Raw genomic sequence first — 23833 nt, forward strand, 5'->3', positions numbered from 1 at the left:
ACGATTCAGTTTTAAGTCTGAGTATCTTATTTCTGTTGTTAATAAACTGATAAGTCACTCTTTCATATTTAAACTTTATTTTGTTTGCTGTAACTTGAGGCAGGTTAACACTGTAAAAAATACAACTTTAAAAAATGCAACAACTGTACACTGTACAATCAAACTGTTTCAACAAAAGACAAACTCAGCAACTGCGGCTCTGACCAGGACCAGGTGAAACCAGGACCAGGCACCTGTCTCTCCCGTGTTCGATGTACGAGTATAAAGAAACTAAACTTTAACTATGATTTTTCACATTCTGCAGATGCAATGCTTTTGAACAAAGACATTTCATCATGAAAAAAGATCAGTCAACTTTTAATCTCAAAGTTATATGCATGTATGACACACACAACAATGACGGACTTACACAAACATTCTTTAGAAATCACTGAGGCACCAAAAACATCTTGAAATGAGAAGAGTGTTTGCTTGAAACTGCTCTGGTTGCATGTTGCTGAGATGGAGTTCTTAAATAAGATTGGTGAGAATGTTTACTAAACATGAATGAGGCCTTTGATTGCAGTAAAATTGGCCAATCAGGTCCAGTACTTTCTGTAACATCATCAACCAGTGAGGTCAGCTAGGTGCATGGCCTCTCAGGCCCAGAGGGACCAGCCTTGGCATTGGTTTCCACGACAAGCCCTTCTCTCCTCCCCCTTCGCCCGCAGCTAACTCTGTTAAGGCAGGTTCTGCCTCCTTGGTTCTGCCCACCTTCATCTGTAGCAAAGGGGGTGGTGTCAGGAAGCCTGACTGCACTTGGCTTTTCATGGTCTCTGTCTCTGATGTCTGCATGGTAGCTGTGTCCTCAGAGTCTGAATCCAGCTGTAGCAACCAGGGTTCTTCCTGGTCCGAAGCCCGGACCACTGCACCACACTCCTGCGGCTCAGGCTCCAGCCCTGCTGTCCCGGCAGTAGTGTTCTGCTGGTTGAGGAAGTCAATTTCGTGAAGAAGTGATGTCAGACCAGAAGCTTCTCTATGGGGGCCGTCCAACCCATGCACTGAATTATCAGCTTTGCCTGAAGAGTCCCCGGGCTCATCTATCAAGTCAGGGACCCTGACCACTGAGTCTTCAGTCCTGCCCACAGAATCACTATCCACTTTGGACAAGCTGTCCTTCCAAAGACCTGATGCTGAAGTGGACTGACTCTGACTGATCTGTGGGCGCTGATCTTTAGTTTCTTTGAGTTGATGTTGATTCTGTGTGGTTGGTTGCTGTTGTTGTGTAGTTTGTTGTTCTGTTTGTTTCTGCTGTTGTGTAGTTGCTTGTTGTGTTGGTTCTTTTGAGCTTGGTAGATGTGTTTGTTGCTGTTGTGTTTCTTGTTCTTTTGTAGTTGGTTGATTTCCTGTTTGTTGAACAAGCTGCAGTATGTTGTTGACATTTGTAGCTGAAAACAACAAAAACAGTGACAGTTAAGTTTATCTGCTCACTAGATGAAAAGCCCAAGTCAGAGAGCTGTTGGCAAGAGTTTTTTTGGGAGTTAGATGTGTTTTCCTTGCTAGTTACATGTGTTGTATCTTATTGTCTAAAGAAGTTTGTTAGGTAGTTAGTACAAGGTTAATTACCTGCAAGGTTAGTGATGGTGAGGGGGTTTGAGCTCGCGTAGATCTTACCCGTTTGGGGTCCGAGCACTGGGGTTAGGTGGATCTGCTGGCTGGTTAGTCCAGAGATGTTGAGGGTGAGGGAGGCCATTTCTACAGACAGGAAAATAACAGGTGGTTTACATGTGAAACTTCAAAATAAAAGCATGTAAAAGAAAGAAAAAGAGAGGTCCATACCAACTGACACAGGCGCCACTGTTGGTCTTGACATTAATGGACTCAAGGTTGGGACTGGTTGCCCTGGTAATGAGGCCCCAACCAGGGACAGAACTTCAGTGGGAACAAGAGCCTGAAAGGACGGCGATTCTGAAAGGACAAGTAAGGAGACATAAATGACATGACATGGTTGTAACTAACATTACACTACCTCACTAAATAACTGAGCAGCACAAAACAGGCTAACCGTTAGCCTAACCAGGGGGTGATTGGGGAGTTTCTCTTGTCAGAGTCTCAGGAACTACTTACTGTTCACCATCTTCTTGCTGCGACTCAGGATGTTTGGAACAGTTCGTTTTCTGTCCTGAGACACTGATGCAAGGTGTGAGGAAGTGGGAGGAGCCAACAGAGGTACAGGTACCGGCACAGGAGTAGAGGTGGGCAAGGTCGGAGCTGAAGGGGCCTTTGAAGCCTCCTGCTGCTGCTTCGGGTGTAAGGATGAAGAAACATCAGCTGGTGACGACCCCCCGCCTTCTTCAGAAGCTGGCAGCTGATTGGCTTCTAAGGTTTCCTTGGGTGAGGGCTGCTTTCTAAAGATTATCTGCTCACCTTCACCTGCTGTCACAAACACACACACAGGTAAAATAAGGTGATGAGTTAAACATTTTAATGCCATGTGGTGGTGTTCAATAATGCCAACACTAGCCAAAGGTTATTCTTCAGGTGACCGACTTCAAATTTGCCCAGGTACAAAAGCTCCTTCTAGCGGACAAGAACAATCCTGGCTCCTTGACATCTTCCTCACCTGATCTCTGCAGGATCTTCTTCAGGTAGGCGTCCCTCTGCTTTCTCAGACAGGACTTCAGACTCTTCAGTATCTTCATCTCACATTGCAGAGATTGAATCTCCCGATGAGCCTGAAATTCAACAGTTCTTTAGTATTCATTGTCTCCTGAATCCACCTGTTTGCAGAGCTGGTGTGACCCACTGTGTTTCGTAGTTAATTCTAGTGATTACCTGTTTCAGCAGGTGTTGTTTTGAAGAACTGTTGTTGTTCAGGACTGATCGTAGAGCTCTCAAGGCAGTCTTGGTCTGTTCTTTACTCGAACTGTTTCTGTTGAGAAAATAAAAACACTTGCTAGATCAGACACTTGCCTAAAACAGTTGTGTAAACTGTTAGTCAGGTGGTTCTTTGATTTCTTACTCTAAGTCCTGGCATGACGAGATGTTTGGCAGATTCCCCTGATCACCATTCAGCTGATCTATGGAGTTGCTGTGAGCATCACTGTCCACCTGAAACAAAGATAATCAAACACACACACACAAGCAGAAAAACATTGGTTTGTTCATTTTCATCTTTTTATCCGAGATGGGCAGCAGATAATCAAATTGATCCAGACATCACACTGTCCAACATGTTTTTAGGACTCCACCTGGGGGATCCCAAGGCATTTGCACACCAGGTGGGGTTTATCACCCCCCCAGCAAGATCTGGTACTCTTTCCAGGTTGATGTGACCAGAACTCCAACATAGCGAGACATCCAGGAGAAATTCTTCCAACTAAACTCCCACCTCACTGCTGCCACAACCCACAACTGCTCATCAGTTTCATGATCCATTTCACTACAACTTGTGAACAAGATCGTATACACTTCAGCTCCATTGTTTTGGACAAAGACTCACTCTTCACCCAGAAAGAGGAATCCACCATTCTCCAACAGAGAACCATGGTCTCAGACGGAGAAGTGCTTTCTCTAATCCCAGCTGCATTGTACTCGTGACTTTGTGCCAAATATGAGGATACCCCCCCACACAAGGCAAGAGGGACACATTGCTAGGCCTTATCCAAGTCCACAAAGTACATGTAGACTGGCTGGACAAACTCCCACGCCTCCTCCAAAAGCCTTCCAAGGGTGAAGATCTGGTCCTCTGTCAAATGGCTTAGACATAATCTGCATTGTTCCTCCTGTATCCGATGTCCAGAGCTTCTTTTCCAGCACCCTTGAAAGGGAGAATCTCATCCACACCTGGCACCGTGCCACTGAGGCCACTTCTGATCTTGGTCTTCAGTCCTTTGAGGCGTTCATTACACTGTCTCCATACACTCTCCACCCCTGCTGCTTGGATGTGCTTGTTTTACTGCTCTGTGATCAATGGTGAAACCTCACTATGCCGCCTACAGAGTCAGACTGCAGGCTGGTGAACGAGCACACCATGATCATCGCCCATTTTAGGAAACAAAATTTGATTTTCAGAATATGAAATAAGAAAGAAACATTTCTTTTATCAGGAGATAATTTATCAGACAGATAAATAGACAGGATCTCTAATATGTTAAGTTGTAAACATGTCTTTTTGTTGCTGTTTAAACACATTTTCATTGGTGGATTTTCTCTTTGTTGTATAAAACGTTTCATTTATCAGATGTCTTACCATATTCGTTATCATGTTGACAACTCTTTCTTCCTCAGAAAAGTTCTTCTCCAGGTCATCCAAAAGCTCCGCCTTCATCACATAAGTATGTTTACTTTCTGTCATAGGTCAGAGGTCAGGATCAGTGTCAGAGGATAGGGTTTGAAAGATAGACTCAGCGAACAGAGGTCAAAGGTCAAACCTGTAGTTGGTGCGATGATGTTGAGGAAGCAATCTCTCCTCTTTATCAGCTGCTTCTTTAGATTGGTCAGATTTGTCTCAGTTTTCCTCAGCTCCTGAATCACCTGCTCTGCCTGTAATAACAAAAACAACTTACCAACCAATCACTCCACTGGCCAACCAACTAATCCTTTAATCAATCAAATCTCCCACCCACCAATCAACCAACCAACCAATCAATAAATAAATCAATCCAACCAACAATCCACCCGCCAACAAAACAACAAGCTGACAAACCAACTAATCAAACAATTAAACCACCAACCAATGACACAACCAAAAAATCTAACCAACCAACTAACCTGTGCATCAATCAACTATACACTAATTAACAAACTCACCCATCAACAGAACTACCCACAAACCATCAGTCCACCTAACAACCAGCTTACCCAATTAACGACCCACAAACTAACCCACCAACCAACCAAACAACTAACCCACCAAACAAACAATTCATCAACCAACTAACCCACCCACTAACCTTTACCAGCAGGCCATATTATGATATGCTATACTTTTCTCTGAATCACTTTATAAATGCCAACCCTGTAACCCTTTCCTTTCCATGTTAGCAAAAAAGTTACTCATCATTGAATGTTTATAACGCCAAATGAAGGTTTTAATGGGCACTGAGTTCATCATCACCACTGAGCCTCCCTGAGCTCAAAGGACTGTACGATAACAGTCCGAAAGCCTCAGGCTGCTCACTGGCTATTCACCAGCGTCCTGACCATCAACCATGTTGTTAATAGAAAATGTCAGACCTGGTTCAGGATTGCGATCTTTGTTGGCTTCTTCTGCAAATCCAGTTCCCTTTCAAGTTTCCGAAACAGCTGACTCATCTCCATCCGACTCTGCCTTGCCTCCAGACTGCGAAGATGCCGCTAAAGGAAATAAAGGTTGAAAACCAAAGAAGTTAGGTGACTAATCCAAGCACACAGGGTTTATTTGTCACTGCAAAAGAGTTATTAAAAATAAATGACTTGATTGATCAACAATCACCTAGCTGTGATGTAATTAAATGTATTAATTTATCTGTAACTGCATCTGAAAACTGTAATCTAAGTAATTTTGGTTTTTAACACTTGATTTCCAGTAATATGAATCATAATAGCGACAAGGACAAAACCCTGGATTACAAGGAGTCACTGACTGTAATCTGGTTTATGAAAGAGTCATGGAGTATAATCTGGATTATTTAAAATTAATGGAGTGTAATCTGAATTCTTTAACAGTCATTGACTATAATCTGGATTGTTTAAAAAAGTATGGGCTGTAATTTCAATCTATTAAGAGGCGTGGACTGTAATCTGAATTATACAAAAGCCATGGGCTGTAATCTGAGAGTTGAATGCAAAAGGGAACTTTTAATAATCAGTTCTTTATTGTCCAGTCAAAAATTAATGTTGATACCTGTCGTTTTTTAGAGATCTCGGTCTTGCTGTTTTCCCCCTCAACAAGCTTTGTGGACACCTGTGAGAAACAATAAGAATGAGTTGGTCATTATCATGTTTTTCCACGGTTATATATTCTCAGATTACTAAAAATCTGTGCTTAATTTTTTTTTTTAACTATTGAATTTGGTGTTCCACCGATCCCATGAAAAAAACATAATCTGGATGACTCTGGATAATTTAGTTTACCTTTGACACTATCTCTTCATCAGTGTCCACTTCAGAGTCTGACGAGGTTTCTGTTTCGCTGCTCTCAGTCCCATCCATCTCCACCATGGTCTCCTGAGCAACAAGCTCTGTGCTAACCTCCACTTGTCCGTCACCTTTACTAATTTTGCCTTTCAGGGCTGTAGGGGGTTTGTAACTTATCCCAGCTGGCTCTGTGTCAACCCCAGTCTGTAGATTCTGTAACACAGTTAAAAACACTCATTAGTCTATTTCTGTTATGACTCTGTGTCAAATAAGAAACATAAACTGTAAGACCAAATAAAGTGTTTACTTTATCACATGTACATACTGTAATCCAAATGACTGGATTATTTAGTTTACCTTCCACTGAGTTTCCACATCAAAGTTTGACGCTTTCTTAGCCCCACCCACTGTCTCTGAAGTGATGATCTCTGTCTCCTCGCACATGATGTCCAAATCCATCAGGTCAGGTGACCTATCTCTGACCCTCTCTGCAGCAGCCTCAGGTAGAGTTGAAGGTGTGACCTCTGACCTTGTTGGAGCTGGAGGGGTGGTCTTGGTTACTATTTGAGGTTTCTGGTGGACTATCACCCCACTGGGAGCTATTGTCACTGTTTTGACCCCAAGCTCTGCTCCCCCACCTGTAGATGGGATTAGGGACAGGAAGCTCTTGGGGGCTGCTGTGGGCTTGAGATGGGTGAGGAGGGTGGAGCCTGTTGACACCTTTATTGGAGGAGGGGGCGGGACTTTAACACAGGTAACAACTATTGGTTCCTTTGTAGGGTCAGTAGGGAAGATTTTAATGTTACACGTTGACTTCTTAGCCACAGTAGGGAGTGAGGACGCAGAGAGAGGGCAGGGCCTAGTCTGAGGGGGTTTATTTCCACCAACGGGGAGGCTGGTAGTCTGACAGGAAGCAGTGGGGAGGACTGAAAGAGGTGGAGGGTTGGGGTTAGTCACATGATCAAACTTTCAGATAATTAAGATAATCTGGGGTTAACATTCAAGAACATACCCCCCTGCGTGGACAGAGTCTGGTTCTGGATCTGTATCTGGCTTGGGTTGACTGGTCTCAGCTGGCTGATGGGAAAAAGTTGGACCAGTTTTCCATCCGGTCTGCGGAAGTACTGGGCCCCTGATGTAGCCTGGACTGGTTTCAGAATCATCCTCTGACCAGCGGAAAGAGGCGTTGGACCCCGCACAGGAGGCTTCCCACCGGGACCCTGAGCCGGGACTACCATTAGAGGAAGGCTCTGAAAAGCTGGGTTCTGACCAAGAACCGTGTTCAGCTGATTGTCTGCAACATACCAGAGACAGGGTCAGATACAAACAAGGTTTTCTTGACTTTGATTTGTATCAGTGTCATCATTTATCATATGATTTAATTTCCATTTTCATTGTAGATTGATGGTTTGTCATTTTACCTTTTGGGGGGGTTGCATTAGCGGATGCTTCAGGTACCAGTTTGACCTGATTGACGCCCCCTGTCTGACATGGGTACAGCTTATACCTGACGACCTTCTGCCCTTCAGCTGATTGTTGAAGAATGATGGGCGGATGAATCTCTGAGACAGACGACAGTTTGAGACATTAAATCAGCGACAGACTCACATCAGTGCCACAGTTCTTTGATGATTAATTGAGACTCACCTGGAGGTGTGGTCTTGATGGTGAGCACTGGGACTGATGGCTGAGGTTTGGGTGGAGGGGCAAGTACAGCAGAGGAAGAGGAGGAGGCCGTGTGGGGGGTTAGAGGTTTTGAGGAGTCCGGCTGCTTTCTGTTGGACCCTACCCGACCTGTCAGATAGGCCGCCAACCTGTTTGCAGGGTGGAGTGCCCCCATCTGACCCAATTGGATCTTAGCAAGAGGATATAGCTTCCCATTCACCTGAAAAACACACACACAGGTAAACACAGGGATAAAGACACTGTGTTAACAGTTAGACAAAAGAGTAGACAGAAAAATATATGATGACACTGAAACATGATGCGAGTATTTTGCAGAGTGAATGACAGAAAAATAAACATCTGTCTTATTAAAGTGTTTTTAATGATGTTTTAATTTCACCTTTTCACTTCTTTCACGTTTAGTCAGAGGAGAAAATAAAACAGCTAAAAGAAAGGCCACAGTACAAATGTTGGATGTATTAGCGCCCTCTGTTGAATTCCGAGGGGATGACAATCTTTTTATCCAACCCAATGACTTGAATCATCTCTGATGTTCACACCAGTCTCACCAGGCGCTGTTACATCCATAAACATTTACACTGACTGGTCTCACCTGAACCAGGTAGTCGGTTCCTCCTGGCTGTTTCCTGTTGGTGGACAGGAAGCCAGCAGGGGAGACTCCAGTGAGCCATGGCAGACCCAAACTGTCCATCTTCTCCTCTGTTCCTTTTGTGTGTCCAGAGGCAGGATCAACATGCACCTGGTGATGTGTTGATCCCGCCTCCTCCTCACTATCGTCCTCCTCTTCCACCTCACGCTGCCAATCTTCAGGAGGCTCTTCATCCTCGTCCTCCACCTCTCGTTGCCAGTCTTCTAGAGACTCTTCTTCCCCTATGTCTCTCTGCAAATTGTCAGGGAACTCTGCTTCCATGGTCACCTGTTTCAGGTAGACATGCAGAGAGACACAAGTTAATACAGAACCTCTGAGTCAGGTTCATTAACAAACACTAAATCAGGAGAGATGTCTAATTACTCTTGTTGTTACCTGTTGCTGAGGGCCTGCACTTTTTTCTTGTGATGGTGGGTTTACTGATTCGGCTAGTTTCTCAGGCCCTGATTCTGGTCTAGATATGTGAACTCTGTACTGGATGCAGCGGTCCGGTCCACTCCCTTCGACAGTCTGGCCTATGGGGGCGATTCGGTAACCCCAGACCCAGAACGGTTGGTCCAGTTGGTCCCGAGCCATCCGCTCACATAACTGCTTCAACACGTGGCTCCTGTCAGTGTCGCTCCCCCACTTCCCCTCTGCCAGGATTATCAAACGCTTTGATGGTTTTGGGTCTGACTCCGCATCAGGAGGTAGGGACTGGGCCAGAGGGGAGGGGACCGGCTGATCCAGTTTATCTGCTGCAGAAAACAAGACCAGTTTTCAGAATACCTGACAGAATGTTGTACAGAAAATATCAAACTAAGAATGTTATGATAAATAATATTATAAAGACTACAGATTTCTTCTTTTTATCTCACCTGTTGGTAGGTTGGAGCTCTGAAGGTCTTTTGGTTTCTGGTGTTTCAAATGATGACCTTTAAACTTTTTGACTTTAGAGGGGTGGTCAGGTGTTTCCTGCATGTAAAAAAAACAGCTTCTTGTGAGTATAATTAAGTGATTCTTTGCATGGATCAGGTATGACCGTTAAAAAAAATTATAAATAAATACATTTCTGCTCTGCTGGTTTGATCACTGAGAGACTGAGATGATTTCTCTTATTTTCTGGTCTGTGATAGAATAACCTGTCTCTTCTGAATTGAGACTTCCCAAACCACCTATCTCACCTGGCTGAGGCGCTCAGGAAATAGATTGATTGGTTGAGTCTGTTCTAAAAAAAAGACCTCACTATCTGACCTGACTTTTTACAAGCTGATCTGTACTGGAGTTGAGAGACATGTGATTTTGGTGATGTCACTGAACTCTTTGGCCAATCAGGAGCTTCACCTTCTGCTTGCGGTCCCTCTTCTTTGGTTGGTAAACTCTGATCCGGGCACAGCTGCTGTCTTTGGTCCTCACCTGCTGACAAACAGATCAGACATGCTGCAAGGGAGAGGACGACACTGATTGTGAAACATATGACGTTGGAAGCTGGACTCACAGGCAGAGAAGGCTGGCAAGCTTGTGTAGGGGCTTGGATCGGGTCTGGATCTGGCGTTTTGCTGTCTTTCTTCCACAGAGTCTGGACCCGCTCAGCAGGCTGGGAAACACTGTCGGCCTCCTTTAGGACTACAAGAGGTGTCATATTGTCATGTGACCACATTCACATACAGGTGTGAAGGACATTTTATGAGATAATATTTCTGATTGATTCTGACTTAACGCCACACCACTGACACATGGTGACATCATAGCGCTCATTTCTGAACTTTGATTACAGGTATGAGAGGTGAACATACCATAGGCCATCTTCATCCTCCTCTTCCTCCTCTTCTTGTTTGCTTGGTGGGAGGGGCTGGAGTCAGGTTCAAGGTTCTTCAGGAGAACCACCTTCTGTTTGAGGCAGCTGCAGCCCAGCATGCAGGCAGGTCGGCCGCAGTGACTGATCCTCGAGGTGTACGACAGACTAGAGCATATGCAGCCCAGCCTGCAGAACTCGTTCAGGCAGGGAGGCGCTTGTCTCCGGACTACCTGGACTGGCTTAGTCGGGTTCTCAGTGACAAAACCCTGAGGAAAACCACAGGAAGAACTGGGTATAACATGTTTCATCCCTGTGAGTGGCTGACTAGGCAGTATCTCTTTGAGTTGAGCCTCACTGATCAGATTTCAAGCATTCATCTCTTACCTTCAGGGTAAACAGTGATGTCAGTGCGATAGCAGCCCTCTCTTCGGTGATCCTCGCTCTGGGCTGTCCCTCCCACACTCCTCCATCCTCCAGGTCCTTCTGTCTCAGCAGAGCCCGAGTTGTCACAAGACCATCATTGTTTTCATCCCCAAGTTCAGAGTCTGACTCTAGTGGAGCCAGGTCCTTTGAGATAGCAAGAGGGGAGTCTGTGCAGCTGGAGGGGTCAAAAGCCTGAGCCATGGTCCTGGGTTTCAGCCTCCTTCTCCTCTTTACTTCGGGGGGCGGAGAAGCGTCAGACTGGAACTTTGGGTGATGTTTCCGCCTCTTGGGTTTGATGACAGGGGCTGAAGGTTCTGAAGGAGGGAGAGTTTCTGATGGCTGATGGGTCTCTGACGGAGTCTGAACTGCAGGTTGTTTGGTTACCAGGTTTGATTCGGGCTGACTGGAACCAGATATAGGAACTGAACTAGGTTGTGGTCTGGGTTTAAGGGGTTTAGGACCTCTACGCTTGGCTGTTCGGGTTTTTTTGGACTCATTGGGAGAAGGTTTTGGTCTTTTGGAAGGTGGTACAAATCCAGATATGAGGTCTGAGGTAGGGGACCCAGCAGGCTGCTTTTTCAGGATGCTGTCCAGAGTCCGAACGTAGCTGGTGCTGGTGGTGGGCAGCTGGTAGACTGGTGGGTCGAGCTGTGGCTGGGAGAAGCTGTCGGCTCGCTGATCGATCAGCTTACCCTCGTTCTCCAGATATTCATCCAACATGTCGCTACAGAACGCGGAAAGGTTCTTTTTCGGAGGGTCAGAAACAGGACCAGCTGCAGGAAAAAAACATAATCGAATTTCACTAAAAAGCTCCTTTTAATGTATAGCTATCTCTACAGTTTATCATCAATCTTCAAACAGTGACATGCAGGCCTGTTTTCAGCACACCTTCAGGTGTTGCAGGAGGGGGCGGGGCCTCAGGCGTGCTGAATTTCTCCCTCCAGCCTTTGATTTGAGTCACGTCCGTTGTTTTTCCTGTCCGAGACATGAACACACTACAAACACCTGCAGAGAAACACACAGGTAAAATGACACACGGTAGGTAATCAAAGCTGATCAATTCTATCAGGTAAAAATAAATGCTGTTGAGACCAGGTCAGATGAGGTTCAGAGGTGGGTGTGTGTAGACCTGGATGTGGTCCTGACAGGGGTACAGACCTTTATTTTGGGACAGCTCCGAGCTCACCAGCTCCACAGAGGCTCCTGGTGGAGGGATGGGCAGGTGGACCCCAAGGTACTTTAGGTCTATGGCCTGAGCCGGATCCAGCAAGTTCATCTTCAAACCAACTACAAACAAGATTATATTGACCTTTCTGTCAACATAACACATATCACATGTAAAACAGTCACAGTCACAGTATAGCCCTAACGAAGCAAAAAGTGCAGTCAACATGCAAACAGAACAGCTCTGACCTACCTTCCTGTAGCACAGGATGGATGACCTGTCTGTGTCTCATCAGTTTCAAGTCTTTGAGAAGAACCATCTGCAAGGACACCAACTTCCCCTCCAAGCTGTCTGTGGTCTCCACTAAACATAAACAACCTTATTACAAATCATGCAAAAGCTGGTAAAGCTTTTTTTTTAAAACTTAGCAAGTTGCCAAGTTCCAGTTGAAGTAGCTTGGCATAGCACAAAGCTCAGAAATCAGTGCTGTGTCTCAAATCAGATACTTCATGAAGTACTTTAAAGCTGGTTTACCTTCCTGTTAAAATACAGGCCATGCTATGCTGAGATAACAGTTCCTGAAATTAGCTTTAAAACGGCTATCTTACTATATATTTTGAGGCATTTGTGTGGGAGCAAATATTACATTTATTCTGACATATTAAACTACAAGGCAGCTGTCAAAACCCAAGTTTTCCATAAAGAACTGCATTTCTTGTCAACAAAATGTGTTGAATTTCCAATTTCCAACAAGAGACTTGAGACTGCAGCCTGTTCATACACTAACCTCACAAATATATGGCTTCCCTTTAGAAATTTGAGACAAATTGGCAAATAGAAATACACCAGCATTTAAGAAATAAAGTGGAACATCTTAGCGCCCGCCATCGTGGTATTACGGGAGATGAAAAGGCAAAGACCTGAGGATAGAAATGAAAGGAAATAGCACAGAGAGGAGAGCTGAACACAAAGCAGAGGGCAGATGACAGATCTCTTTGTCTCGTCTTTAAGTAAAAAACTTGGCTCTGAGCTCACTCCACCCTTCTCGATCCTCTCCCCCTTCAAAATCATTTCATGACTTGGAAGATCCTTTATCATTGCGGAGAGGAAACAATTTCAAGTTTTGCCAAGAAGAGAGGACACGAGGATGCACAAATACACAAAGCAAGAAGAAACCAATTTTTCTGTTACCGGGTAGTTTGGAGTCAAGTCTTGATATCGTTTCTATTACTTTTTGGGGCTAGCCCTTGTTTTATTACTATGTCATCAGAAAGACAAAGCTAACTAGCTTACAGGCTGACAGAGTACAACAGAGTAGGTTCAAACTATTTCGCACAGTGAAAATGAAACCTGTCAGGTGTTACCTTGCTCAGGTGAGTTTGCAGGTGGCTGCACTGCTGGTGTGGTCTGAGGCTGACTGACAGGTGTTCTCAAAGAGTCCACAACATGAAGTTTGAGGGCCTCCTGGAAATGAAGTGCAGTTTTTTATGGTATGTATGTTTTATAAGTACAATTATCAACAAAAGCATAACTAACGTGCCCTCCTGGAGGCGCCAGTGTTTACTCCAACTGTACTTACGAAGAGACTGTACGGTCAAAATGAAATGCTTGCGGAATGTGAAGCCTCAGGATTACAACTACCTGTGAAGGTAATGCGATTGGGCTTCCTCTCCACAGGTGATATATGTTTTCTCTGCCTGAAGCAGGACTTGTGGTTAGGGAGATAACTGTGGGTTAGCTTTTGTTTTCAGAACAATGAAGGAGTAACGCAACATGGAAACTTATGATGAACACCCAAATCATCCTCTGAAAAACTCTACCCACTGACCAATCCGAGAGTGGATCACAGGCCTGTTTACAGAGAGGGAGGCTGGTAAGAGAAAGTGTGTCAACCTTCTAGTTCAGTGGTAGATATCAGTGGTCGACCCAAATTATCCATCCATCCATCTCCATACCTAACACTCCCAATTTCTGTGGAAGTCTTCCACTTTTTAACCCATTTATTCCCATACTCTTGATTTTCGATGTTAATAGTCTAACAGACTGGATGGGCTGTTTGTGTTCTATTATGGGAATTATAACGGGAATGTGTCACTGATAAATGATTCAATACTCTTAAGATTTTTGAGGTGCCGATTTGATTTAAATTGCGATTGTTTGATAGATCCGATTTTTAATTTGCTTTTTTAACATTTCACCAAGTGAAAAAGTTGAATGACGATGTCCACAGACTAAATCAGGAGCCTTATTTTCCCACAGTATGCACATCACGTGTGCCAGTTTTTAACAGTTGTTCAGGGGCTCCGACATCTGAACCAAACCCCACGCTAAAGGCACTTCCCTTTGGTTTGTAAAAAGTAATGATCTGCTGAAAGTCAAACAAGCATGTCTGACACTGAGAAGTTGCTAAAGTTCATGAGACTGTGCTTATACCAGCTCAGGTGGATTGTCAGGTTGAGTATCAGCTTCACTAGACCAGCCGGTCTCATCTGTCAGGGTTAATGAAGCAAGGTGAGTAAAAGGTATTTGAGGTATGGAAGACTCACTTTATATTGTGGTATGTGGTCGTCTTACAAGCCTTGTGCCCTCACGTACAGTGGAACTAGAGGAAGTCCCTTTTAAAAATTACACATATATATGAATGATAGTCTTATTACTGAGAGAAATACAAATGTGCTGATTAATAAGTAATTGATAAATGAGTTATATTTTGTGGTATGGCTCTGTTTTAGGAGCTCCTAGCCCTTTCGTGTGAATGTATGCAAAGCCTGAGTTGGGAGAGCACACCTCCACTCTCCTTGATGCACGTATAAAAACACCAATGCAGGAAGACAGGCCCCTGGGGTACAGAACAGAGCGAACATCAGCACCAAGTCATATGACACTGATAATATATATTCAATAGTAATTAATGGGTGAATAAAAGTCTATGTAACACCTCTGTAATCTCTGAAACTCTGTGGCCATGGTAGCACAAGGACAGGCTCCCTGGAAACTGTTGTCCTTTCACCCTTTTTTCTATATTTCTTGTGTCAGCTTCACATTATTTTCTCAAACTCTGTGTCCACCACAGAGTGTGATGGTCTGTGTGAATGTGTGTATTCATGCATATTGGAACGGGGGAAGGACAGTTATGAATGTATGATGATGCAGAAACAGGATGAAGCACAGTCATGTAAATGAGACATACTATCAGACTATTTAACCTGTTAGATAAGAACAAGTTATACACCTGATCTGTAGAAGAGATACCCTTAAATTACTTTTGCTTTGATTTGGTGCTATATAAAAACAACGATCTCATAAACAGACAAGCTTTGTTATAAGAAATATTTAAAGATCCCTGTATTTTTTAAATAATAATTTGTTCAAAGAAAGAAAGGAAAAACATAATTATTCATATACAGGGTAAACCAAACCATTCATTTTTGCAGTCCATGATTTGTAACCAGCTACTTAATTCGTAACCAGTTATTTTTATTACTATCACTTACAAACTGGAAACTCTTGACTTCTTCATTAGCTTATGGTATCATATGCTAACAGGTTTAAATCTGACGGGTCTCACCTTTGATGTGAATGAGACAAACAGCTGTTCCTCCACCTCCTCCAGGTTCGGCTGCATTTGAATGTAGGAGTTGTCGGCTGAATTAATGGTAGTGTTGACAGTAGAGTTGTCGGTAGAGTTGACAATAGAGTTGGCGATAGAGCTGACAGCAGAGTTGGTGGTGGAGTTGGCAGTAGAGTTGACAGGAGAGTTGACGGTAGAGTTAACAGTAGAGTTGACGGTAGAGTTGACAGTAGAGTTGACAGTAGAGTTGACAGTAGAGTTGACGGTAGAGTTGGCAGTGGAGGGGACCGTTTCTGCATTGGTCTTGTTGACCTTTCGCTGGCGACACTTTTTCTTGGGTCGACCAGGTTTCCTGGCTGGGACCACCTGAATCGGCTGGGCCAGCTCTTGAGTATCTGCCTCACCAGTATTTTGAGGCGGGCAGGCAGCAGCCCCCATCTCTGAGTTTGAAAACTCCACCCCCATCCCTAAGTCTACATCAATTGAGAACAGTTGTACAAGGTCAGTAAGAGATGGGGTAGGTGATAAACCTTCTCCGTCCAATGAGAAGGTCGGCGACAGAGGCAGCTGCAGTGCAAGGGGGGAGAGCTCCCCAGGGAAGGGCAGTACCTGTTCATTCACCTCAAATGATGGGGTAGTCTCAGGAGGGGGTGTAGAAGGGTCCAGAGACTTTGGTTCATGTAGGGGGGGATTCTCTGAAGGCAGCACAGGTGAGGTAACAGAGGCTAAAGGCAGAGAGTCAGGTGTAGTCTGAAATGTTGAATAGGAAGAGTTGCTGTAGTGCTCAGGTGGAGGTAAAACTGTGTGCCATTTAAACACTGACGCAGGAGAGGTGTTTTGCTGCACAAACTCCTCAGGGTGAACTGGTGTAGGTTCTGCAGTCGTAGAGCCCAGTTCCAGAGTTAAGGAGACGGGCAGGGAAGGTAAAGGCTCAGGAGAACTTGCAGGAGACATAGGCTCAAAGCCAAAAGACGAACACTCTGGGTCTGGTAGCAAAGAGTCGGACTTCATGCAAAGGGGATCTGAAAGTATTGACTCCTGAACTGGTAACACTGGGTGGCAGGGTGTGGACAGGCTGGGAGATGATGTAGTAAGAGATGATGAAATGATGGAGGACGGAGGTTGATCTGAGCTGGGTGACAAAGTTGAACCATCAGCTAGCACTGGACCCCTACTTTCAGGATCTGAACTAGAAAGATCTGGAGTTCTGTGTTTGTTTGGATCTGAACATGCAGAAGCATCTTGACCAAATGGACTTAAAGGCTGAGCACTGGTTTCAACAGCCTGCTCATGAAAACTGAAAACTTTTTCTTTAGGGGGAAGTGGTGCATCAGTCTGGTTTTTGGAATCACAGTTACCTTCTGTCCAACCCTGTGACATACCAGTCTCAGGTCCAACAGGAGGAGGATGTACTTTTTCAGCAGAGTTTGGGGGGTTTGGTTGAGGTTCAGGTGGGGGAGCTCTGGGAGGGGAGTCCTGCCTGTTCTTGTTTTTTTTAGATTTTGTGGAGTGCTGTTTCAAAAACAATGCAAGAGCAGGCAGAGGCAGCGGTGCTGGGCGTTTGTGCTGTTTTGCCTTCTCTTCTGATGGCGCTTCAGTCTTCTGTTGTTTGTCTGCGTCAACAGACAAGCTTGTAGATGGTTTAGGGGCAGAGCTTTGAGAACTGATATTTTCCCTGCAGTCCTGGGGGTTCAGAAGGTCCTGCCTTCCTTTCTTCTTAGCAACAGAACCTCCATCTGTCTTTCCAGGTAGTGTTTTGACCAATTTACTGTCCTCTGGTCTTTTAGGAGTCTCAGTTGTAGTTTTAGTGTTGGTCTGCTCTGTTTTGTGGTGGATGTTGTTGTTAATGTTCAGTTGCTGTAGGTTGCATCTCTGTAGAGAAACGTGAGCTTCACGGATCAACTCAGAAAATAACTTCTGAGCTGGAGGTGAGCTGCAGAAAATCAAACCATTGACACATCAGTAAGTGTGACTATGGTCCCAAGATCCACTCAACAACAAAAAACTATTGTACCCGTTTTTCAGTTGAAACATTTGAAGGGTTGCCTTTACTCTATGTTCAATCAAATATAGACTTTGAACAATTTACAAAGCATCAAACACGGGGACATCAATGTTTCATCTCAACTAAGCTGGAAACAATTCTATCTATAAACTTCAAATCCCCACCTTAGCAAATCATACACCGTTTGTGCGGATACGTCATTTAAACCTGAGACTGGGAACCATGTGCAGACCCTGCAAAGTCGTGGTGGCTACAAGATATTTATAGTCCAATCAGAGAAAAATGTAGTTCAGTGCTCTCATAGATGAGTCACTCTACAGTCAGGATATACACAGATCCCCATTATTGTTACCTTGAAGGTATCTGATCCAAGTCCCTTACTGATTACAAGGTACTGGCAGTAGATTGATTTCAGGTCTATGCTAGCTAAATATCCATTTAAACTAGGTTTGCAAACTTTACATATGATTTTAGCAGTTTTTTTCTATCTGACTTTCAAAAATAATGACAGGAACATGCCACTTTACCGTGAACTCTCTCCTGTGGACTTCGTGGCCGACTGATCTCTGTTGGTGGTGCAGTGGTTCTGCTGGTCAGATGACACTGAAGGCTTTGGGTCAAATGCCTTTGAGTTTCTAGGTTTGTGGTTTGCCAGCAAAGACTTCAGGCTCTTCTTCACAGGATGCAGCTCACTGGCTGTCTTTCCCTCATCTTTGAGATGGTCTTTTCTTAAGTTCAGTTTCAGATTTAAGCTTTTGGAGCCAGAGCTGTCTTCCTTCAGTCCTTTGGCAAATGGGTTGTAGTCGACTTTCAGCTGAGCAAAGCGAGAGTTCTGATACCCAGTAACGGCCATGAACTCAGTCTGAGGGAAAGTAAAAGTGAGGACAGCAGGACCGTTAAGCTTAATAGCTTTAGCAGGTTTGTCAGTCTGAATCAGGTGCAGGCGTGGCAGGTAGCGGTGCATGGGGTACAGGATGGCATTGCCCTCCTGGTCTGCGATGTTGTTTGTGAGTTTGAGTTTGTAAAATGACACTGGGCTCTGCATCCAGTGTTGGCCTGTTGACGGGGACTCTGGATGACAAAATGGTGCACTTTTCACCCGAGACTCTGCCTCACCAGCGACCTGCCAGCTGCTGCCAGTCCACCTATATTGACTGTTGTCCAGAGGTTGTATATCCATGACCAACGTGTACTTCCTGGATGGCTGTAAACCAGAGATGCGGAAGCGACAGTAGGGAAACATTCTGCAGCCTTGTTTGGTCAGTATCATCTCTGTTCTGCATTTGGAGAACTCGTTCCACATGCTGTTATTGTCCAGGGTCACTTTGACGCCTTTGCACACGCTGTCAGGGGACGGGCCGTCAGGTGACAGGCCATTTGGAGACTGGCTGACTGGGTTCATGTTGGGTTTACCCACCGTACCCACCTTGACAGCAGTGCTTCCTGCCATCCCGCCTTCACTTGTCCTCCCCAGTTTAGAAGGAGCAAAGCATCTAGGTGGGCGGTCTGCTGCAGGTATAGATGTCGCCTCTTCATGGACCACCCCCCCTCTCTGCTTCTTCCTAGAAGCCATGAACAGGTTCCAGACATCTAAAGACTGGGTTGATCCAGGTGTTTCAATATGTATGGCTTAGATACAGACAGCATCCTGAAAAACAACAGGACAAGCTTTCAGCATTTCATTATTTGATTTTTAGACATCATCAGAGCTAAACAAAGGCTCACACCTTGAGCTTCAGCTCATGAGGCCTTTTAGACTGATTTTAACTTCTCTGATGTTAGACTCCAGTTCTTGAAGAGCAGCAAATCCTTAAAATATCCTGATTCTGAATACAAAATAACCAATGTTTGTCAAGCATGTTTTCTGTCATTGTGGTTTTTCCGTGCTGAAGCCTATGCATGTAACCTGAAGTGCACACAAAACACAAGGTTAAGCTCTGTCAAGCTCTGTCTTTGGACCACTGAGAGGGGTCATGCTTCCTACATTAATAAAAATCCAAGAATAATATCACTAATAACATTTAATAAAGTGAATGGGCCAACTATTGCATTGATTGAGAAGATTGTAGCATTTTTAGGTCATAAATGTGTAAGAGTGCTATAAGAATTATGTGCTGGTGCTCCAATATATTATATATATTTTTATGATGAATGGCGTGTGCTGGCAGATAGCTCAGTGATATTGTCTGTGTGTGTGTTATATATATTTTTATACTGTAATTTTATGTCTTGTGTGTTTTTTGTGCATCCCGCTGCAACCCAATTTGCCCTCTGGGGACACTAATAAAATTGAATCTGAATCTGAATCTGATTATTACTCATGAAATAGACACCAGGGCATATTTTCTACTCTAAAATTTAAGTCTTCATTAAGCTATCAGGTTACAAATACCTGAGTAAATAAATATCTTCCAACGCATAATAGTCGCCCTGCTGTCAAGCATCAAGTATTCTGCTTCAACACATGCACAGAATCGCTGAGGGGCTTATCCCCAAAGGAAACACTGTTCAACAGAACACAGGTGAAATTTAGACAAAGTGACACGCAACAGGATAAAAATTCTAATAGCGAGAGTGCTTTTGTTCAGGTTTACCTCAAATTGACAAGATAACAAAAACTGCTTTAAACGCATCACTGTCTGCCATTTTTTAAAACAATAAACTTTAATGCAATCACTAATAACTGAGGTTTAAAAGGAAATGAAAATAAGGACAATAAAGTATAACATAAATAAAACATATGGGGGAGTAAAAACATTACACTGTGACAACCGTAAGGTCTCTTTCACGTCATGATCATCCTTCTGTTGTGACCCTTCTTGTCTGACAGGGAAGGATTCATGCTGTGAGGAGAAATGTGTTCAAAGTTAAATCTGGTACATTTCAGTTCAGAGCTCCTGAATTTTTCTAGAAATTTTCCAAAGTGATTTTCTGAAAACAGCTCAAGTGTTAATCTATCTAACAAATTTGCTTTTATTACATTACTTTATGCTATCAAAAGGGGGGAAAGGAGGCCATGATTGACATGTGGACCAGTGAAGCTCTTACAGTGCAGTTGTCAGAGAACAGGAGGGACAGTAAGAAAAACACATAACAAAAGCTAAAGCAATAGTCGTCCTGAATTTATTGTCTGCTTCAGGAGCTTTTTATGCGACAATAGTTTTGGGATGAAACGCAAAAGTATTGTTGCGTTTTGGCCTCTTGTTTACACAGAAACAATATTTCAGAGGACCTAGAACAGGAACTGTTAAAAATGGCCTCCAGAGTGAAATTTTTTCCGAAACATTGTGGCCACCATAGCTGAGTAAACAGCAAGCTGGCGTCAATTGTAGGAACTCAAATTGTCATGTGTAAAAAGGACAACAAAAACAGTAACAATAGCAGACTACTGTGTTGCTTGTGCTAAGGGATCTGCTGACTGCCTTGCAACAAAATGTGCATCTGTTGCACCACTTCTTCTGGGTTTTGTTGATAAGCTACTGGCTAGACTTCTCCTGGTCTGTGGAAGGTGTGTCACCACAGTTATATCGCCAACTATGTGCCTAGTATGTTCACTACAGCGTTTTCAGTCCCTCCGCGTTTCTGTGTAAACATACATATTTTTCGCTGTGTTTTTTGTGGTGTCAGGTGAAACAATGTCGTGTCAGGCCTCAAACACACACAAGAATTTGTTCTGCTTTGGACTGAACACATCTGAGGGACATACCTGAAGGAGAAGTTGAGTGTATGTGTAATTAGACAGACGGACATTGAAAATATCTCCTAAAATGTAAACTATCCCAGGGCCCACAATGAGAGTGTTTTAGCTTCATTTCTACGTATCAAGAGGAGGTGATGTGTCGTTTGTCTTCATATTGTCTTGGTGTCCACAGGTTTGACACACATTCAGAGAAAAGATTGACAACATATTTTAAAATATGAAGAAAGATTCATTTTAGTAGACGCTGCATTGGTGTTTGAAACTTCCATATTCCCTTTAGTTCTAGCAGCTTTGTGTTTAATAAGACCACCAGTTACAGACAGCATTACATAAACTTTTTAACTAAAACACTAAAAATAACTCTGCAACAGCCTGGTTAGCATTTTTGACCAAAGCTAGCCACTGGCTAGATACTTTTGCCACTTAAAAGCTTAGCCTGCATAATAAATGGACATAGTATGGTTGTGTCACCCACCATCCCTTTCGGATACAAAGTAACGAAGCTTGTTATCAGCAGGAGCCATATTAGAAATGCTAGCATAAGAGGTAGGGCTGCCAGCTACTAGATGCCAGATCTGTCAGTCAGGTGAACCATGCTTCTGATTGGGCAACCTTGCAATCTTAATATCCTTTAAACCGCTGATATAGAAATAAGCTATTCAGAACCAAGCTGTTTCTTGATCCAGGCTGTAAATATTTTCAATGCTTAAAAAATTGGCTTTTTTTCACCAAGGGTGTATGTGGTTTCCGATCTTTCTACAGCTAGCCTCTTGCGGTATCTCGAAGAACTGCAATTTTAGCACTTTGCCATTGGCTTAATTTTCCCAAGGCTAGAGCTTGCTACTTACCTCTTGTAGGTACACTGACTTCATTATTACCTCCATAAAAAAAAAAGTTCAGCTAGTCTATGTGATGGTGTGGCCGCTGTGTGTTAAAAGAAGCTAATGAACAAAGATCCCTGCATAAGAACAGTAGCCTGGAACCATCAATTAACCAGTAGATCATTTCCCAACCAATATTTGAAACCATAATGCTTTCTTGAAATATGAGACACTCTGGAGCTTCATTTGAGGGTTTCTGGAAATAAACATGGAGCTAGCAGCAGGCCCCATGCTCAGTCTTATGGCCTCCATGACACCCTGAAACTCAGTCCGGTTCTGTCTCATCCTCCGGCACCGGGAGCTCTGATTACCTGCAGCTGGTCGAACAAATCGAATATTCCCCGGTGCGTCGTTAATCCGAGCTTCAGTGTCGGTGTATCCGTCGACCAAACCTCGTCGACATCGTGGATCTTGTCTTCAGTCCGAAAAAAAACTGCACGCGGTGTGCTGTACCATGACGTCAGAGCTCTGTCTTCCACTGCGCACTCTCGGACGCCATGTTGCTGCCGCCACCTGGTTCAAACCGTTCCGGTAGATCTCACCGACATTCGGGGTTTGCTGCCTGGAACCAGCCGAACAGGAGTGAACCCAACTTTCACCTCGACCCGTGGGACTCTCTGGAATATCCTCATCGTTGTTACCGTCTATACACCGGAAACGACCATCGTGACGGTCGTTACGTTACTGACTGACAGGCAGGCAGGCAGGCAGACAGGGAGACAGAGAGGTTGGTTAGTGGACGATTTGTGGAGAACGAGCTCGTAGTTTCAAAAAAATTAACTCTATGTCATGTTTTGCAGTGTATCGGTCGTGGTTTCCCCTTGGCTCAGTCCGGATTGGGACTCATGGCCTCTCCCTATCCTGATGACTGTTTTTTTTTTTTAAGGGGGGCTTGGGTAAGACTACAGCCCGGCTGTGAGAGCTCGTGCCCGGTCACATTACAACAGCAGGATATTTAGATGAGATCCATAAGCTTTTCTCGTGTCATATTGTCCGCATTTTTAACCATCTGTATAAACCTCTGCGATGACTCATTTGAGTGTGGGAAACACCGTGGAATTTAATGAATGAACACGAACAGCCGCGTTGAAAGTCATTTTTTTCTGTCCGGGACCTAACAAAGGATCCGCCATGATGGGGCTGCGGATTGTGCTTGCTGTGACGCAGTTCTAAACAATTCTGCTGCAAAATACGCATCAATGCGTCAAACTCCTCAACTACATCATTTACTACTATGTAGTTAACGTCGATGTATGTGTGTAGGAAAAGCGAGTTAGATTAGATTAAAATCTAATAATAATGTCAGTTAGGAATGTTATCCCTTTACAGTTTGAGATGTGTAAAGTACAGTCATCGGCCTATGTGCAGCCTAGATCAGCTCAGTGTTATTGGTCACATTAGAGTCACGCCAAGGGATCATAGTTTTATTGAGTTGTGTATCGGTCAAATTTAACTCACGCCGTGTTACCCGGGCACCTCGGTCTGGCAAAACTACAGCGACACCTACAGGTGAAACATGTTTACAGCTTTAAGTGTGCTGTGACACTGGTATTAATATTGGTGTCAGTTAACATCTTCATAACAAAGCACATGCTAGTACGTGTACTAGTGAATTCAGGAATTACATGTGGTGGTGTTTTTACACTACCCGGCGGTCGTGAATCACTACATATGTCACTAAATAAAGAGCCATTGGCCGCCATGGTGACTCCCTCTGACACAGACTAAGAATTTGGCAGTTTTTTTTTTTAAACCGCCACGTATATACATAAATGAAGTATGTACTGTGTACTGCATACATTAGTATGTACTGTGTACTGCAATGCTTTTGAGTTTGTTTGTGTTCTGTTTTTAAATGCAGAATGACTGATTTATAG

General features: G+C 43.9%; 1 protein-coding gene across 8 annotated transcripts; it reads right to left on the minus strand.

The window, feature by feature from the left end:
- Window positions 1-58: 58 nt before the first annotated feature.
- On the minus strand, window positions 59-22607 carry mgaa (MAX dimerization protein MGA a). 8 transcript variants are annotated; one of them, XM_074691808.1, is made up of 30 exons: window positions 22268-22607; window positions 17903-19023; window positions 15368-17303; window positions 13164-13263; window positions 12052-12162; window positions 11793-11921; window positions 11523-11639; window positions 10596-11407; window positions 10210-10477; window positions 9912-10039; window positions 9758-9829; window positions 9292-9388; window positions 8810-9171; window positions 8378-8701; window positions 7747-7984; window positions 7521-7661; window positions 7112-7393; window positions 6457-7025; window positions 6097-6312; window positions 5867-5926; window positions 5218-5337; window positions 4413-4524; window positions 4232-4329; window positions 3002-3090; window positions 2815-2911; window positions 2603-2714; window positions 2107-2412; window positions 1819-1947; window positions 1606-1734; window positions 59-1427 (listed from the first exon to the last, which is right to left on the minus strand). In XM_074691808.1, exons 2-30 carry the CDS (start codon window positions 18946-18948, stop codon window positions 619-621), a joined length of 9009 nt encoding a protein of 3002 aa, XP_074547909.1. In that variant the 5' UTR covers window positions 18949-19023; window positions 22268-22607; the 3' UTR covers window positions 59-618. The 8 variants fall into 8 exon arrangements, with proteins under 8 accessions (XP_074547909.1, XP_074547911.1, XP_074547908.1 ...); XM_074691810.1 differs by having other exon boundaries at window positions 1654-1734; window positions 2107-2415; XM_074691807.1 differs by having other exon boundaries at window positions 2107-2415; window positions 8810-9168; window positions 22268-22606.
- Window positions 22608-23833: the final 1226 nt, after the last annotated feature.

This window comes from Halichoeres trimaculatus, unplaced genomic scaffold (genome assembly GCF_033239565.1).
Source record: "Halichoeres trimaculatus isolate MK-OKI-2021-1 unplaced genomic scaffold, fHalTri1.1 fHalTri1_scaffold_17, whole genome shotgun sequence".
Lineage (NCBI taxonomy): Eukaryota > Metazoa > Chordata > Actinopteri > Labriformes > Labridae > Halichoeres > Halichoeres trimaculatus.

What these genes read in the sequence shown, in the direction of transcription:
- mgaa (XM_074691806.1), bottom strand. Translation starts at nt 18,948, where the DNA reads ATGGCTTCTAGGAAGAAGCAGAGAGGGGGGGTGGTCCATGAAGAGGCG. An exon ending in GAGCTCCAACCTACCAACAG is followed by an intron (nt 9,172 to 9,291) that starts GTGAGATAAAAA and finishes TGTTTTCTGCAG; the next exon opens with CAGATAAACTGGATCAGCCG. An exon ending in CATCATCGCACCAACTACAG is followed by an intron (nt 4,330 to 4,412) that starts GTTTGACCTTTG and finishes GACCTATGACAG; the next exon opens with AAAGTAAACATACTTATGTG.